Below are 16,565 nucleotides of genomic sequence, written 5' to 3'. Positions count from 1 at the left end.
CACCCTCCCCGCTGGCGGCATCCGGCAAAAAAAAACCCACGCCTTAACGCTCCTCCGTTTTCTGCACGTCTTTTGGGAAGAGGCATTTGACAGAGCACAAAATGAGCAAAATACTGCCAGACCGAAGGTGGCCGTGGGTCCGCTGCAGCGTTCAAAGATACGCACATCACTTGGGAGATGGCCTTGGGAAGCGATCTGCTCCAACGATAACATTTTCCATCCATCCGAGCCGAACTGCACGCAGCACGTAGGCTGCTTCCGAGAGCGAGCGTAATTAGCGAACAAGGAAACTACATGACAGCTAAAGGGAAGATTTAGAGCTCATTACAAAATAGAGCCTAAACATTAATTTTGAACACATGCAAGCAGACAACGCAGATGTCATCAGGAATGAATCTGAGGCTTCAGCATCTAAATTTCATCCGCCTGGCTGGATGGCTGGGCACGCTGCTGGGGACGGCAAGTGGGAACCAGAAAGGGCATGTGCGCACCGAACGGAAAGGGAGGCTTTTGCTGCGTAATTCAGCAGTGCTTCGGGTGTCCGGCCCTGCCAACACACGGCCCAAGATACCAAATAAATGTCGAGGAAGACTCGGTTAGCATCTAATATAATCAAGAAGAAAGGAGGTAAGTGAGCAGAAGCAGTGGGAGAAGATTTAACAAGCGAGCAGCTCCCGCCAGCGTAGCGAGGACTGATCTCAACAAAAGTGGCTCTGTACTTGGTCCATATAAAATGAGGCAGGAGTGGCCGGTGTGAGTGGGCTACGAACAGAAAGAAGGGCTTGATGATATGAAGAGGCTTTTGCATCAAGCTCCTCCAGCCCACTCAGTATTTGCTTTTCTTATCACGTTTTGAGACTGCTAGCAATAAAAGACTTGCAAACTCCTTTTCCAGAACTTCAGGGATCAAGTTTGAAAATGTTTTCTTATGGTTTCCCAGCTGAGTATTTCAGTAATAAAGCTTGCAGTGTAATTGAATCCAGTCCCGCGGCAGCCTTGCGCAGCGCAGACTTGGTCCCCAAGAACCAAGCAGAAGGTTGTTTTCTGTCTGCTTGTGCAGCTTGGTCCAAACCCAGCATTTTCTACCTCTCTTTCATCCTCTGTGCTTTCAGACAGATGAGTTGGCTGTGGAATGTTACCAGCGTGCGTGAAAGCCTGCTGCCAAAGCATAAACCTGTTTTCCACAGATAGTATTTTCAGTAACGTTGTTTAAACGTAAAGGCTGGCCATAGGTCCATACTCCATGACCATGGTCATGGTGCAGAAGATCACGGTCAGAAGGGGAAAAGACAAAAATAATTTTCAAGCGTTAAAGAACTGGGCATGAGAGTCTAGTCACCATGGACAGAAAATTCATTTACTTATATTCTGAGCTGATCTGTGTTTTTGTCTCAGATGTCAGTGCCTTTGCTACCCACTGACTAGGACCCTTCCTTACAGAGATGGAAACTCTGTGGGTAGGAAAAAAGCTAACAATCCCCATGATCCTTCTGAAATTATACTGGGGTCAAAGTCATTAAAACATTTAGATGCAACAGTGCTTAGCCCTGGGGATAGACACAATTTCCTTCACTTCCAGTGCACAGGATATGGCTGCTCAGTCACAGCTTGCTTTCTGTGTAGCCTTTCTAGTGCTTCACCATATACTCCAGTTTGTTGTTATTCGAGTCATATGCACTGTGATTGCTAATAATTTCAGAAGTGTCCTTTTCATGATGACCTACAATTCTGTGCCGTTCTGAGCACCAGAGCATTCCCAGTTATTTATGGTTTTATCCTTCTGCTTCTCCTGCCAGGCAAGGAACACAGGTAAGGGACTCGCCCAAGGCCAAGCAGAGAGTCAGAGCATCCCAGTCGCAAGCTGATGTCCCAGCCACCCGCCTGTGCTGGTTACCACGTACTCATGGGGACATCTTGGCTCCAACAAAGGTCTCCAACAGCACAAAATGGAGTCCAGTCTCAGAAGCCGCACTCCAGTTTCAGGAGAAATCCTGAAATTCACAGAATCTAAATAACAGTGAGCAGAAGCATTTTTAACACATATTTCATACCCAGGGAACAAGCACATCTGTAATACAATCAGTCTGTTCTAGGTTAGAGAGTATCTGAATCAAGGAGACCCGATACCTTAAACAAGTGAAGTGTTGCTGTGCAGAAAAGGTGGCAATGAGGAGCGTAGTCCTTACTACATCTGGCCGACAATGGGATTTGCACCAAACCTAAAAATCCTTCTTTTTATTTCACAGGTTATTTGCTGCACACATGCAACAGCTTTGTGTTTCAGCTCCCTTCAGCTTGCTGCCTCCTTCCCAGCCTTGGCAGAGGACATGACTGCTGAGCTACAGGCTGCCCCAGACTAGGTGCAATGGAAGCAGTTGATGGATGAAATAAATAGACCATGAAATACATATGTGAACCCTTCTCTCACTTGAATGCGCTAATCACTTTGTCAGCCATGTTTGCATCTGAATCAGCTTAAGTTAAGCCAAGAGTTAGTTGTCCATCATTCACAGAACCCGAGGCAGCTGTGGCTATGCCCCAAAGCAGCACACTATGTTGGATAAGCAGAAATGCAGTACCCACGGAGTTCAGGTGCCCTAGGGTAGGGCAGCAGTCAGCGAGGCTAATTACTACTGCAAATTGGGGCAAAAGAGCCTAGATCCTTCTGCTTGAAACAGCAACTCGTTTTTTAGGGGAAGCACTTAGAGAAAATCTAACTGATAAACCTTCAGCTTGCCTTTTCTTGATCTTTCAGGCTGGACGCAGGCTTATCACACCATGCATGCGCATCTCTGTGCTACTAATGAGAGGTTTCAGTTCACAACCCTATCAACATTTCAAATGCCTCAATAAATGCACGTTCTTCCCACCTCTGCTTGACATGTGACACTGTCCATGAACGCTTGGCCGCTGGAGTGACTGTGCTAAGGTTCGTTTCTGTTCCCTCACTAGTGTTTATTAGCGCTGGCTCTCCAGCACGGGCTTACGCACTTGCAATTATCCAGGATTTATATGCTACCTTGCGGCTACATCATTTGTTTGCCTGACAGAACTTAGTTTAATTTCCAGTAACCTAGAAATGGGCTCATTTCAAGCTATACTGTTACCTAACAAATGGAAATTAAGCCACAGGTTGGCTTTTTCCTTATTTGTGTCAAATAAAACACATCAACGTTCCTTTTCTTCCGTTGTCTTGAGGCGGTAACACCTCATCCCCTTTCCCTCAAAGCTCTAGGTATCCATTAATTGTTCCTCAATTTAGCTGCTACCCACAAGGGTAGCTCAACGTACTTCCAGCCAAGGCTTACGATAGAGCCGCCCCCTCCGCACCACCCATTCAGCCAAGGGGTAGGTAATGCTGCACCGCGCAGCCTTCCTCTCCTCGGACCCCAGAAAAGGCAGCGAGCAATGGGAATGGGAACGCAAAGGCAGGGCTCCTTATGGCAATGTAAAGCCCTGGCCTGTTTATTTTCTATGCACTCTCCACATATTTTACAGGAAACTATTCGATATGCTAAAATGCTTAGAGGGCCTATAAAATAAAGCAGTTATTGTTGTAGCAAGTTGAGTTCTTTACTTTTCGGCATGCCAAAATTAGAAAAGCAATCCGAGTACCAAAACACTGAAGATTTTGCTGTATGTTGCTAAATACCATACCTAAAGATTTTGTCTGGTATGAAAGAACATAGATTTTGGCAGTCTTTTACCGGGCACCCTGGAACACAGTAGAACAGACATAGCAGAGTATATATATGCAGATTTTCATGACAATGGCTACAGTGCTGCCAGTGCATTCCCGGAACATGGAAATACATGGAAGCCAGTGTCAGTGATGAAGAAGAGCTTGCTGTGCCTCAAGTCCCAGAAAAGCTATTCAAGAGCTCATCCTCACATAAAAATAACTCCATAAAAGCTGCCAAGATCAGTGTCGGCCCAGCTTCCCAGCTATCTACCTAGCTTGCACACATGGCTTCATCATACACAGCTGGACATAAAGCCCAGTTGTTCTAACTGAGCGGTTTCAGTTCGTCACCTCATTTGCCCATTCAGGCCTTTGTTCCTTTGGCCCCACAGATGTCACGGCCTGCACCAGAAACCCGTGCGGAACCGAAATAATTTGGATGCAAATTATAGGAGAGAGCATCTCCACTTCTAGCCACAGACATGTTCCCTCAGTCAAGAATCTTCTTCATTGCTTAACGACAAGGATAATGCAAACCTTCTGAAGACGTCAGCCCAACCTCTGAGAGCACTCTGGTTCTGTACAGCAAATCCTGTGCCAAAGCAGGCACAGCTTCCATATTGGGATTCTCTTGTCAGTCTTTGAAACTCCTTATTATTGCACTGAAGGTGCGAGGCAGCCTGCTCACAGCACTGTTTTATTGCACACCTTATTCGCTCTCCTGAGACTCACACCTGAGACCTGTGTGGTGGGACATGCACTTCTTAACTCAGCTATAACCAGCTGTCCTGTAGATAGCAATGGCAGGATTAAAAACCCAAACATCTGAAAGCTCCTTTTTAAAAATTGTTTTGAGAAATAAAAAGTAAAGAAAGCTGACAGTCTCCTTTCACTATAGGTGTCAAATCCCATGATACAATCAAGGCTGCTGGCTGCTCCTGGTTTTCAGAAATGGTGCTGCAACATTGGTTTTGAAATTGAGAGGGTGAGCCCATAGTGAAAACAGTTATTTCAACCTGATACTCGATAATGATTTGAAGAAATATTCTCCTGACGGGACAGAAAGCCTGTAATTAGGTGCTTCATCACTGCTGGCCCTGCCTGGAAGAGCAGTTGCCATAATTCTGTTAGTATTTCTGATGTAACCCAGCAGATCTTAAAAAAAAATAATAGCTCCTAGAATTTAGACTGCAGAATTTTACTGAAGTTTGAGAACAGAATATTAATTCCGTATCTTCTAAGCCTTCCAAAAAAATTAACATTTAAAAAACAGCCTACAGACAGCACTGCAGTTGACTATTGCTGCTCCTTGAGGACCGTTAAATGAACATACTTTCTTAGAAATAACAAGCTGCTCACCAAAAGGGAAGTCAAGGAGTAAGGGAACATTATCCTTCTCTCTGAATTTTCTGTATTCACTCAGTTGTGTCATGATTTTCATGTCTGGTATTTCTCACCTTTTAACTTATAGACACATGATTATAGAAATATTTACTTCAAGAAAATACTGTGATGCTGAAAGGGCAAAGGCTTTTTGTCCTGTGAACCTATTTACCCTACACTCTAGCAGAGTCCCACGTACAGAAACTCCACTAGATCCAACATCTCCAATCAATACTTATTTCATGAATTTCACTTGGTCCCCTCTTTCCGATATTTCATCCTGACAGTTCACTTCCCTGACACACTCCATAAAAACCCAAGGTAAAATGCTCCAAGCTCTTTCAGTAGTACAAGCCCCACAACAAATACAATGGCCTCTCCCAGTAATACCTCAAAAGAGAATCCCTAAATGCAGTTTGCTTGGCAATAGCAGGTATCAGGAGTCAGGTATTGGATATCTGAGCTGTACCAAACACAGATGTTGGTGGAGGTGCTGCTTGTTAGGGCTTATGTACTAAAAGCCATCCTCCATCTTCCTGGAAGGAAAGGTCAATACAGACCGTCATCCGTGCAACCCAGCACACAGCTAGCAACTCCGGTAGAGTTGCACAAACCACCACTGAAAACACCTGACTGAGAAGATGAGATCTAGCTTGCATCCAATCTTAAGGTTTAATTGAACTTAGAGAGAAAGGGAGAAACTTAATTTCAAGGCTCTGGACCCCTCAGGAGGACACTGGCTAACACCCCCCCTCCCTTTCCAGTTTTTTGAGGCATCTCATTGAGTTTGGCATCTGTCTCATGAAGCCAGATGCAAAGCCCACTGGCACCGACAGAATTTCGTTCTTCCGCATGTTGTTGATCAACGAGGCAATGTAAACCCTTTCTGTTCTGCCCGCATTTTACGCAAAACTATACCCAGATCCAGAAAGGTATGCCAGCTCTGCAGCGTCATCCGAACTAAACTCGGTACTGCAGGAAAAGTCTGTGGGCTCAACTGCTGTTGAGATCCCGGGAAGATGTTTGTTTTACCACCCACAATCCTCACATTTGACAGTGAAATCACATATACAGTCCTTGGGTAGCAAATAATAGTAGTAGAACGTATTTCAAATGCTGCATTTATTCTCCTGTAGCTTGGCATTGCAGCTGAAACCAAGAGTCACATAACTATGTAGTCACAAAAATACCAGCCTTCATGAACTACAATGAAGCACTCCCCAAACTGTAGGCAAAGACTCAGTCCTCCTCACTGACTGCTTATTCCTCTGTCTTTTTTAAGAGTTTTTTCATTGAAAAGCATCAACATTTAGAGATCATACCTTCATGAAGAACCATCTAGCAAGATGAACTGCCCCAGATCAAGGACATTCTTTGACATACCATTTCCAAATCCTACTAGTCAGTAAAAAGCCGTTTCTTAAGTCAGTATCAGAGCTGCTACCTAGACCGCATTATTCAGAAAATACCAGGTTTCCAACAGAGCAGATTTTAAATAGTAAGCCTTTGGTTATTACTGCCGTAAAATAAATCCCCTAAAACACCTTTTACAAGCATTTTTCTACTCTCCAGGGATACCTGAAAGTGCTTGGGCCTGTTGAAGAATGTGCAAACTACAGATCAGATACAGAAATTAGGTTCAAGCAACAGTGTGTGCTCGTTTGAGACTAAAGAGGGGCCACTACAAATTTAGGAATCAAAACCTTTCCACTTGTGAAGGACACTCCATTTTCCCACTCCCCACCCTTCCTCCCTGTAAAGACACCTATCTGCATGTTCTTCCTTTTCAGCCTTCTTGAGCATGTTACTAGAAAACTTTTGTATAGACTTGAGAAGCAGACAGGCACATTAATTCTGCCCCAGAACAACACAGAGATGTGAAGATGACTGCCTATGGATGAAGCCCAGACCCTTGTCCATCGGAAAAACACATTCCTGTCCCAAACTCCTTCAGACAACGAGCATTTAAGGCTCCTAACAACAGGTCCATGCCACCTTTGGGCAGCAGGATGACATTTTACTGGTGATTAGTTTGTGTATCTCCTCCTTATGACTAGATCCCGTAATGCCAAAGGTAAAGCAGAGGAACCACATGCTACCTCTGAAGGCTTGCTGCCTATGGAGCTATATATAGCCCAGAAGGGGAAGGGAAATGCTTGAAGTAGAAGCCCTCAATAATCCATGACCTTGGGAAAATAATGAGGTAAGTTGGAAGAGGAGATTGGTTATCAGCCTTTCCCCACCACTAAGAAGCCTCCCCAGTAGAAAATTCATTCATACAGGAGGGAATAATTACAAAAAGAAATACAAGAGTTGTCCAGAACATTTGAAAAACAGCAACGGGATAGCAAGAGAAAACAGTGAATTAGTATCACTGCTTCCAAATTCCTTGCTAAAAATACTAATTGGAAGTGGTTGATCATACAACTTGCATGACACACTCACATGTTTTCTGATGCTAAAATTTCTGTGTAACCATTTTAGGAAGCTTATTTTTAGCTCTAGAAATTATATAAAAATATTACCTAGAGAACAAAATCTAATAATAATCAATCCTATTAAAAGGAGAAAACAATACTTGCCCTGAACCTTAGATATCTTATGGAGCGTGAATCTATAGTTAAATTCCTCCTAATCGATTAAAAGAAAATCCATGACAGCCATGACTTTATTTCCATTCCATGATTAAATACATATCCTGCCTACATTAGCAAAAATTGCAGATGGGAGTGAAACAGATGCCCTACACACATCCTGCCAGAGTACTTCCCAATTAAAATTTGCCTGTATTAACTCTACCCAATGCCAAACTGGCTACAAAAATGTCAGTCTTTTTATTGAGGTTGTTATCAGTAGTGCACTTTGAATCCTTTGTACTACTCCATCAAAAAAATCCTCTGTCTCAATTACCACTTACATTTCATAGCACCCCCGTCAGCTGCCGGAAGCCTGCTGGGCAGATGCAGTACATCATACTACAATAGTTACCCCAATGATAACAAGTCCTTGATTTTGGCACCCAAGCCTGATCAAATATGTAGGTATTCACTGGAACTAAACTTTCTCACCACTGCTGGCAGACCAACAGAACCAGTGTATCCCATTTTGAAAAAGGAAAGAAAATAAAAAAAAAAGAGGAAGAATTTAGGATTCCTACCTTGAAGACATCACCGGATGGATCACAGAGGGAGGAGTCACCACTGTGCAAATAATGCCCTATTTGCTATTCTGGGAAGTATTTCTTGACCCTTAAAGGTCTCCTGAACCCTGGGAACTAGGAGAAGTCTGGAAACTAGGAGAAGCGATTCTCTGATAAGCAAACATGACCTTGCCTGTGAAACAAAACCCGATTGCCTAATAGGGCCTCCATGATGTTTGAAAGAACACGTTTATTGTCACCTGCAAATGTGTTTGTCAAGGCATAAAGACATCTCATTTGCCTACCTTTCAAGCAAGAGTAGTATTCTGAAAATGTAACAACAGAAGAAATAAAGGCAAAGAAATTAAGAAAAAGGATCACACACAAAAGTTTAAAAAAGAAAAAGAATGGATAGTTATGCTTTGAATTCTTTTGGATCTATGCAGATAAAATCTGTCCTGAGAAATTCACTGGAAAACATACAGCCATTGTTGGCTTTTAGGACGTTCCATATAGAAAATTAATAATGAAAGACACATATGTCACATGCTTGGTGAGATTGTAACATGACATCTTTATGGAAGAAAGATGGAACAGTGGAAATAACTGACAAAGCATGCACACATTCAGGCAAGCAAGATTTCCAAAAACATTCAAAAACCTCCCTCTGTGGGAAGATAGTTGAGCTACTGCAGTGTAGACAGAGCCACGCAGAGTCTGAGAACCTCTGAAAGCCTGAACTTAAAGCACTAACTGGTCCTTTTTTGCAAGTGCTACAGCTTTTATATCCGTTTCCCTCCTTAACAGCTACATTCATGACCTAAGAAAAAAATGAAAGATCTAGCACTTACATTGCAAAAGCTTGTTCCCTATTACAGCGCACAACAGAGAAATGCCATTTTTGCTTTGTAGAATACCTTTACCTCTATTAGTTATCGATTACTAATACAGAAATTAAATACCAGATAATCTTTATGTTCCAAACACAAATATCATTCAGCTATATTAGTCTCCGTATTCAGAATGCCTTCTTTCTCTCTCACTTACAAGCTTTCAGCTTTCCTAAAACAAGTGAGGTTGTAGGAAGGACAAAATTTACGGGCAAGTTATGCAAAGCTGAAACGTTTCTAGGGCAATGTTTTATAGTCCCTTAGAGTTCCATACATAGTATTTTACTGTGTACTCAAAGAGCATTTATTTACACACGTGTCTGAGGTTTTCTGTCAGGTTTAAAGTTCAGACTTTTCTCAACTAATCTAATTTGTCCAAGATGGATGGCCTCACTTTTTTCCTTTGGAAAACCAATGCTGTTACACTGTTTCCAATTCTTCCTCCAAAGCAAAACTTGGGTGTTGGCAGCTCCTCCAGAATTTCAAATCCTGCCAGACAGAAATTAAAACGCTTTCATTAGAAGGAAGTCATTTTATTCTCCTCCTGGATAACCCTTTGCAAACCATTCTTTATTTGTCTGGAACACTTGCAAGGCAGTTAATCTGTAAGTTTATAGGACCGTATTGTTACACTGCACCACTGCTTTATACAGCTGAAACCCTTCCATGGATAATAAAAATCTTAGCTGGCTGACTCACACAAATTAATGGCAGAAAAGATGACAACTTGCCAGTAATTTTAGTTCTCCAGAAGGGATGGTTCAGATCCACACTGAGTTTCAAGCCTCAGGCATGAGATTCAGAGGCTAACTGTCATGTGAAAAACACCCTTCTGAGTGGATCAGAAAGATCACTGAGGTGACGACATAGAAGGTCATTATCACAGACTTGCAAGTTCCCTAAATATGGGTAACAATGTTACCCCAGTTTCAAAGCAGATGGGTGAACTGGATCTGGTAATAAAGGACCAGAAGAGAAAAATTATCACCCAGGTACAGAACCCCCTCCTTTCCCAGCGTTAAGTAAGCTGAAATCCTTGTCCTCCAAAGCGTAACAAAACCTGTCCTCCCCTGGCATGTCCACACTGGCAAATGCGGAAGCTGAAACTCCTGAGGAAAACAAGAGGGCAGATAGGCTGAAGCATTTGCTAGTTGCTTTACCCTCTCTAATCCTGATCTGAGAAAGTCAGTAGGCTAACACAGACATTAAAATTTACTGATTGCATCCTTCAACAACCGTTAAGTTGGCAGACGGTTCTGTTCAACGGCTTACCTTTTCTGAACTCGTTCAACAACTCCTCCTTGGTCCAGTTGCAAGACGTTATGAGGAAAAAGCCTTCTGGTTTCAAAACACTGCAGAGAGATCTCACGTACTGCTTCCTCTTTCCCACCGCGTTATCAGGATTAAGGCTTATGGCATCAAAAGTCCCCTTGTCAATACAAATCTCAAATCCTGACAGCTCAGCTGATGGAGCCAGGAAGTCTTCTACCTAGACCAGAAGTCTACAACTGTGAAAACAATCTTCTACTCAGGAGCTCCTGAATCTTTAATGCAAACCAATACTTTAAAATAAAAAGGCTCAAACTTGGCAATAGGTGTGCTTAGGAAAGTGTAACTCACAAGCTTTTCACACTTACAATACCATGTCAGCTTCTTTCTTTACATATTATGTGATGATCTATTTGCTGTAAAGCCTGTGTATATATACCTATCCATCTAAAGCTCAAACTAACATTCTTGAAGCTCGTTCTTTAAATCATTATTTGTACTTTGATCCCTGGTTTCCTAGGTGCTGTGTGCTAGGCACTGTACAAGTACAGAAGAATAGACAGTGCCTGCCACAATGAGATTACAATTGACATACAAAAACAAGAGACATCATACAGGTACAGAGCTGGAGGAGAAAACAGCATAGCAGAGAAAGCTCAGAATGAAAGGCAGTCACACAATCACAGGATGGCTGAGGTTGGAAGGGACCTCTGGAGATCACCTGGTCCTACACCCTGCTCCAGCAGGGCCTCTCAGACTTCCTGCTGCACAGCTACTGGTGGGGATTCTATCACTGAAGGATTTCATCCTCTATCTCAAATCTGAAATTCAGAATGCAGCAGCTAAAATACAGAACTTGCCAAATGGCGAACCACGATTCTGCTCCCTGCTAGAAGGAGGGAAATCTTTTTAGCCCTAATAACTGTTACAAACAAAAACAAACAAACAAAGGACCAAAAATATTCTTGTAAACACAGATTTATTTGGTTAGAGTTCTCTGACGAATGTCAAAAGACATCATTAATACAGTACACTGAGTACATATGAATATCAATTAGCTTATTAATCTTGGGTTTAATTGCTTTCTATTTCCTCAATAAACTTTCTCTCAAAACTTACCTTTAATTTAATGTTAGGCATCCCTTCTTTCTCTCTTACTTTTTCTGAAAGTTTTATTGCAGAAGGAGAGTAATCAATCCCAGTGAGATTAGTGTAGCCAGACTTTGCCTAGACAGAAGCAGAGAATCTTAATCAGTGTGCTAGCAATTTTTTATCCAAGAAGTGTATTCCCGAGCTATAATCCATCTCATCTCTTCTCCTCTTAATAACACACACACAAAAAAAAAAACTTTTCCACATTTTTATTCCTCTTACCATTACAAGAGAAAAATAGCTGAGGGAATGAGCTGAAATAGCTCCACTCTGCCTAATACCTATGAAAAGAACTGTTGACTGAAAGATGGTTTCTGTCAACATGCAGAAAACTGAGCATAACTGTGAAAAGTAATACCCAGGAGGGGAATAGCCACCAAGTATCTGCACCAAAAGTAACCTAGAAACCAGGAATTTTCAGTGATGAGAACACATGCCAATACCAGATGCGTCAAAATAAGAAAACCTCGCTGACACTTGCATAACATTTGAGATTGAGCAATTATTTGGTTTATAACCCAAACTGTAAGAGCCAAAATATGGAATACATTTTATTAGTACAGAAATTCACCGCAAAACCTTACATTTTCCGAATTATTCATGCTAATGCCTATTTGAATGCAATTATTTGCATGCTACAAGGTCTTTGTATCAGCAATTTTCAGGCAGGTTATACACCACATAAAAGAGCATACAGAGGCTTTCTGTTAATCTAACTTTCGAGTAGATAGCAATAACCCAGATCAGCAAACTCAGGCAGTGAGATCCTAGCAACTCCTTCGCAAAGCAGGTGGGCACCTTCCCTCAGCTGGAGTTGGGCATGTAGGAGGGGGACAGTGATACAGTTTTACATCGAGGTAGAAGCTGAAGCGACCAGATCTGGGTATCACGTCTGTCAGTTGGCCTGGCTAGATCCAAATGTAACAGGAAGAGCTATGATCTTATGCAGAGAGAGGGAGGAGGCTTGGGTTTGTTTTGGTTTTGAACAACACATGGACTTTAACTAGCATTAAGCAATGAGCCGCATATCTAGTCGTTCCAAAGGCTGATAACCTCAACAGCAAGGAAAACTATGAGAATTTTTTACAACAGTCCTTCCTCCTTCCAGCAGCTCTTCAGCCCATGTGAGCTCAGTGCTAGCCAGCTGTTCTTAATTGAGCACTAATTTCAGCTAAACACAAAGACTGTGTTGTTCGCGTTTGATGAAGAACAGTGTATTGCTCAGGCTTCTGCCCACGCTCCTCCCCAGAGCAAACCAAGCTTCCCAAGATGCCTGTGCTGAAGACTTGGGGGTGGAAGAGTAGTTTCCACAACAGCTCCTCTGTTTGGAAAGGAAGAGCTTGAGTCACTTCAGGGAGTTCCCATTCACTCCTAAGGTCTCCAGGGCAAAGAAGGAAAGTTTAAGGATAAACAACATTAAATCCTGCTAAACCTGTATGGCCTGACCACATATGGACAGGAAGGGATCTATGGACAGGAAGGGATCGTTCACTCAAGTGCCAAACATGACCTCACTGCATCCTGCAACTGGACTCCTGTTCTGAAGGTGCTATTTACACGCACTCTCCTGCTGCCTCTTGAAAAAGCAGATTAAATAGCAGAAGGTAGTTTGCAATGTTATCAGCACTGCACCATGTTTGGGTTTCTGGTGCTGCCAGGTAGACACCCTCATTTGGGTGGTGAATAGCCTTCACTTCTGGTAAGTTTTTCAATACTGCTGGCTTTCACAATACTCAGGGAAAAAAAAAGACAAGAGAAGGTCAGACCTCCATGTGGCACCCACAATTCCTTTGAAGAGCTGGAAGGTAAATTTTTGGAAGGCGAAAGAATTAGGTCATCAATGCAGCCTACCAGATTCCTCAAGTTAGCAGGGGTAGGACCATGGTCTACTGCACATATAAAAACAGCGAGGGGTCCCACTTATGTACCCGAGATCCTTAAAGCACGCAGAAAGAAGAGAGAAGCCTCCAGCCATGTTTCTCTTGGAGCTTACAGATGGGCAGATCCCTGCAGTGCGCAAGGAGAAGACATTTAGCAGCATGCTGGATGTCTTGCCTTCCAGCTGGGTAGTGGGGACAGTTTACACAGGATACAGCAGTCTTTCTTGTTTTCACTTTATTTATTAATTGCTTTTCAGATGGCTATTCTGCCTCCTTTTTATACAATATTCCTGCTGGAACTGACAATGCCTCACTTAGACCTAGCTGCATTTAAGAGTAATTTTCTCACGATATTCCCATTTACTGTTCTTTATTGCTAATGGCATGCCAGGGCCCAATATTCCCCAACGAACTGGGCAGAACTGCCAACACTATGGCACCTCTTCCCGTTCTGCTGACGATCCAATACATATCCTCAGCAGCTACCTCTTACTGAGGTGCTACTAAATGTCCTACATGATTGAAGTCTAACTGCCTTTTTCAGTACTGCCATTTCTATGGCACTATCAAGTCCAGCTCCAGTGGCAGAACTGTTCTACGGTAGATGATGTGCTTGCCAAAAGAATCCTAACTTGATTTTCAAAGCCTAGCAACTAACACAGAAAAATTTCTTCTACATCAACAAAGCAAGTGAGATCCTGAATTATTTAGAAACAATAAACAATGTAATTTTTGAAGTCACTTTTCAAATGGGAACTGGACTGAAAATTTCCTACTGAAGCAACCACAGTACTTTGTGGTGCTTAATGTAAGGGGGAGGGTGCTCTTATGGCAGTTTAATAGTTTTTAAAAGCGAACAGGCTGTCATTTTCCCATTACTGGATGAAAATCAATTTCAAATTTGTGAGTGGTGCCAGTATAAAACTGAAGTCTTATAAATAAAGTTTTTCTGTTGGATGTTTCAACAATGATAGAGTTAGCTAGCACTGCATTTAACAATCATCATTATTAGGTTTCAAAATTAATTTATCTTAATGAGATGAGCCATTTCTGCTTTTGATGATATGACTTCTCCTGTGTGGCAGCCTAGCAGACAATCCCCATAAAGGTTTTAAACTCTTCTAAAAATCAAAGTCCATGTTAAAAAAAATTCCATTATAAACCTGACTTTGACTTCCATTCCTTCCCATTTCTACAGTAACTAACGGAGCCAAGGGAGAATGTAGAATAAGAGAAACTGTGACAGTATGGCAGCTCCTTTCTTTACCAACTCTCCTGAATTCAATCAAAGCCAGGAAAAAAATACCACAGCTCCTAAACATCTAGTATCACTGTGTAACAACAACGTTGTAACGCTTCAGAACATATCTGGTAAGGGGTGTGCACCCTGACAGAAATGGATACTTCTTGAAAAGAAGTGTTAATGACTTTTTAAGTCATTTGCAAAATAAACTTGGGTTTAACCACCTTTTACATTGATAATGCATATTATTATCAGAACTGAGGATGGAGAAAGGGTCTGTTTTGGCATGAGAGTACTTTGTGCATTACTCATTTTCCTTACCTGGAGGTGTTTTACACAACAATAGGAAGAAAAGCATTTTTAAATGTAGGAAAACAGAAAAACTAAGCTAAAATAAGAGATAATCAGACTGACAGATTTAAAGAAATATCGTAAATTTTGAAAGCTGAAGTACTGACACTCCAGGAAGCACTGAGAAACCAGAAGTTTGAGCACAGCTAGAAAAAAAGTAGTTATTTCCATCCGGTAGAACACCACACACATTCTGTTGCTAGGTCTGCACTTTTAAAACCCCCTAACAGCACTGCTGGTGCAAGGAGTTGCACACCTAAGTCCCACAGGCTGCCTAGCAGTCACTTGCAATTATGCCTTGGTTTTGTGACATGATGTTCTTTAAGGTATATCAACAGCACTGAGTTAATTTCACTTACACTCTTAAACCATATAAAAACATAAAACCTGATGCACAGTAACCAGTGTTCTGTTGATGGGAAAAAACACAATATAAGTTTTAACTTAGGTTGCTTGCTTTTTGTCTTACATATAAGTTATAGCTTGCCATGGTTATTATTGTCACTTGTGAGAACTGTATTTAAACTGCTGCGTTCAGAGCATTGATTCTCTATCAAAAGCACAAACTTTGCAATATACCAACCAATTCAATCAGTAAAACACCATTTCCAGTTCCAATATCAAGCACAGAGCTGTCAAGGGGAATCTTTTGTTTTTCCAACCATCTGATTATGCGAACCATGCTCTCTTCTCCAAACCTATGGAAAACAAGGGCTCAGGTAATTAAGATAGAAAAAATGTACAAAAGGCACAGCAAATTTATTTCATCACTCCCTCTCTCCAGCTTTTGCAAAGTGCTTCTTACTGAAACACCTGGGTAACAACTGACATAGTTCATATTCCATGTTTACTTTGTTTAAATGAAAATTAAACACATGGCCTTAAAATTCACTGAAACACCAACTCTGGGAGACAAAGCCCTCCATATATTATAAAAGGCTGCAGCACTGGCAACTTGCATAGTTAAACCTGAGCTTAGGGATAAAATGCACATTTATTAGCAGCATATACCACAACTATTAGCTCACTTTCTGTGTAATGACAGTTGTCCAAGTGCAACTTGGAAATGTGCATTGCAAAATTGGGCAAGAGAGGAACTGGTGGCTTCAAGATTAAAATTTCTCATCATTTTGCCAACATCCATAACTATTCAGTAACCCACCAAATCGCCGGCTGTGTTTTTGCGATGTCTACTTTAAAAACGAAATAACAGAAACACTCCAGTGGAGCTATTTTATTTACCAAATTTCCCCAGCATCTCCAATATCTTGAAAAGTTTGCAGTTCTCTTTCATATGCAGCATCCCAGCTAGAGTCGGGAGAAAAGGACAGGATATTGAAATTAATCCTGGAAAATATTTAGACTAAAAAGCAAAAGAAAGAAAGGGAAGGAAGGCTGTAGCTAGGCAGCAGTGCCACTTTATGCCTCCTGCGTCATCTAGACTGACAAACTGCTCAGGAACACGTTGTCCACCAGGCACCAAGCAGGCGATGCCCAGTGAGGGAAAGCTGACGGCTACCAGACGTGAGTATCTGGGGCACAGCACGGGCCTCCTGCTCCCCGGGGAGCCGCCGGG

The 16,565-nt window shown here is 42.0% G+C and overlaps 1 protein-coding gene across 1 annotated transcript; it reads right to left on the bottom strand.

Annotated features, from left to right (window-relative positions):
* Positions 1–9,102: 9,102 nt before the first annotated feature.
* METTL10 (methyltransferase like 10) lies at positions 9,103–16,297 on the bottom strand (the record flags this gene model as incomplete). The annotated part of the gene is made up of 5 exons (XM_010294620.1): positions 9,103–9,583; positions 10,367–10,583; positions 11,483–11,590; positions 15,573–15,687; positions 16,232–16,297. Coding segments are annotated over 5 exons (634 nt in total), but the record flags the coding sequence as incomplete, so codon positions are not given.
* Positions 16,298–16,565: the final 268 nt, after the last annotated feature.

Source organism: Phaethon lepturus, unplaced genomic scaffold (genome assembly GCF_000687285.1).
Source record: "Phaethon lepturus isolate BGI_N335 unplaced genomic scaffold, ASM68728v1 scaffold46569, whole genome shotgun sequence".
NCBI classification, from domain to species: domain Eukaryota; kingdom Metazoa; phylum Chordata; class Aves; order Phaethontiformes; family Phaethontidae; genus Phaethon; species Phaethon lepturus.
Note: the sequence above shows the minus strand (reverse complement) of the source record. Positions and strands in the feature narration are given on the sequence as shown.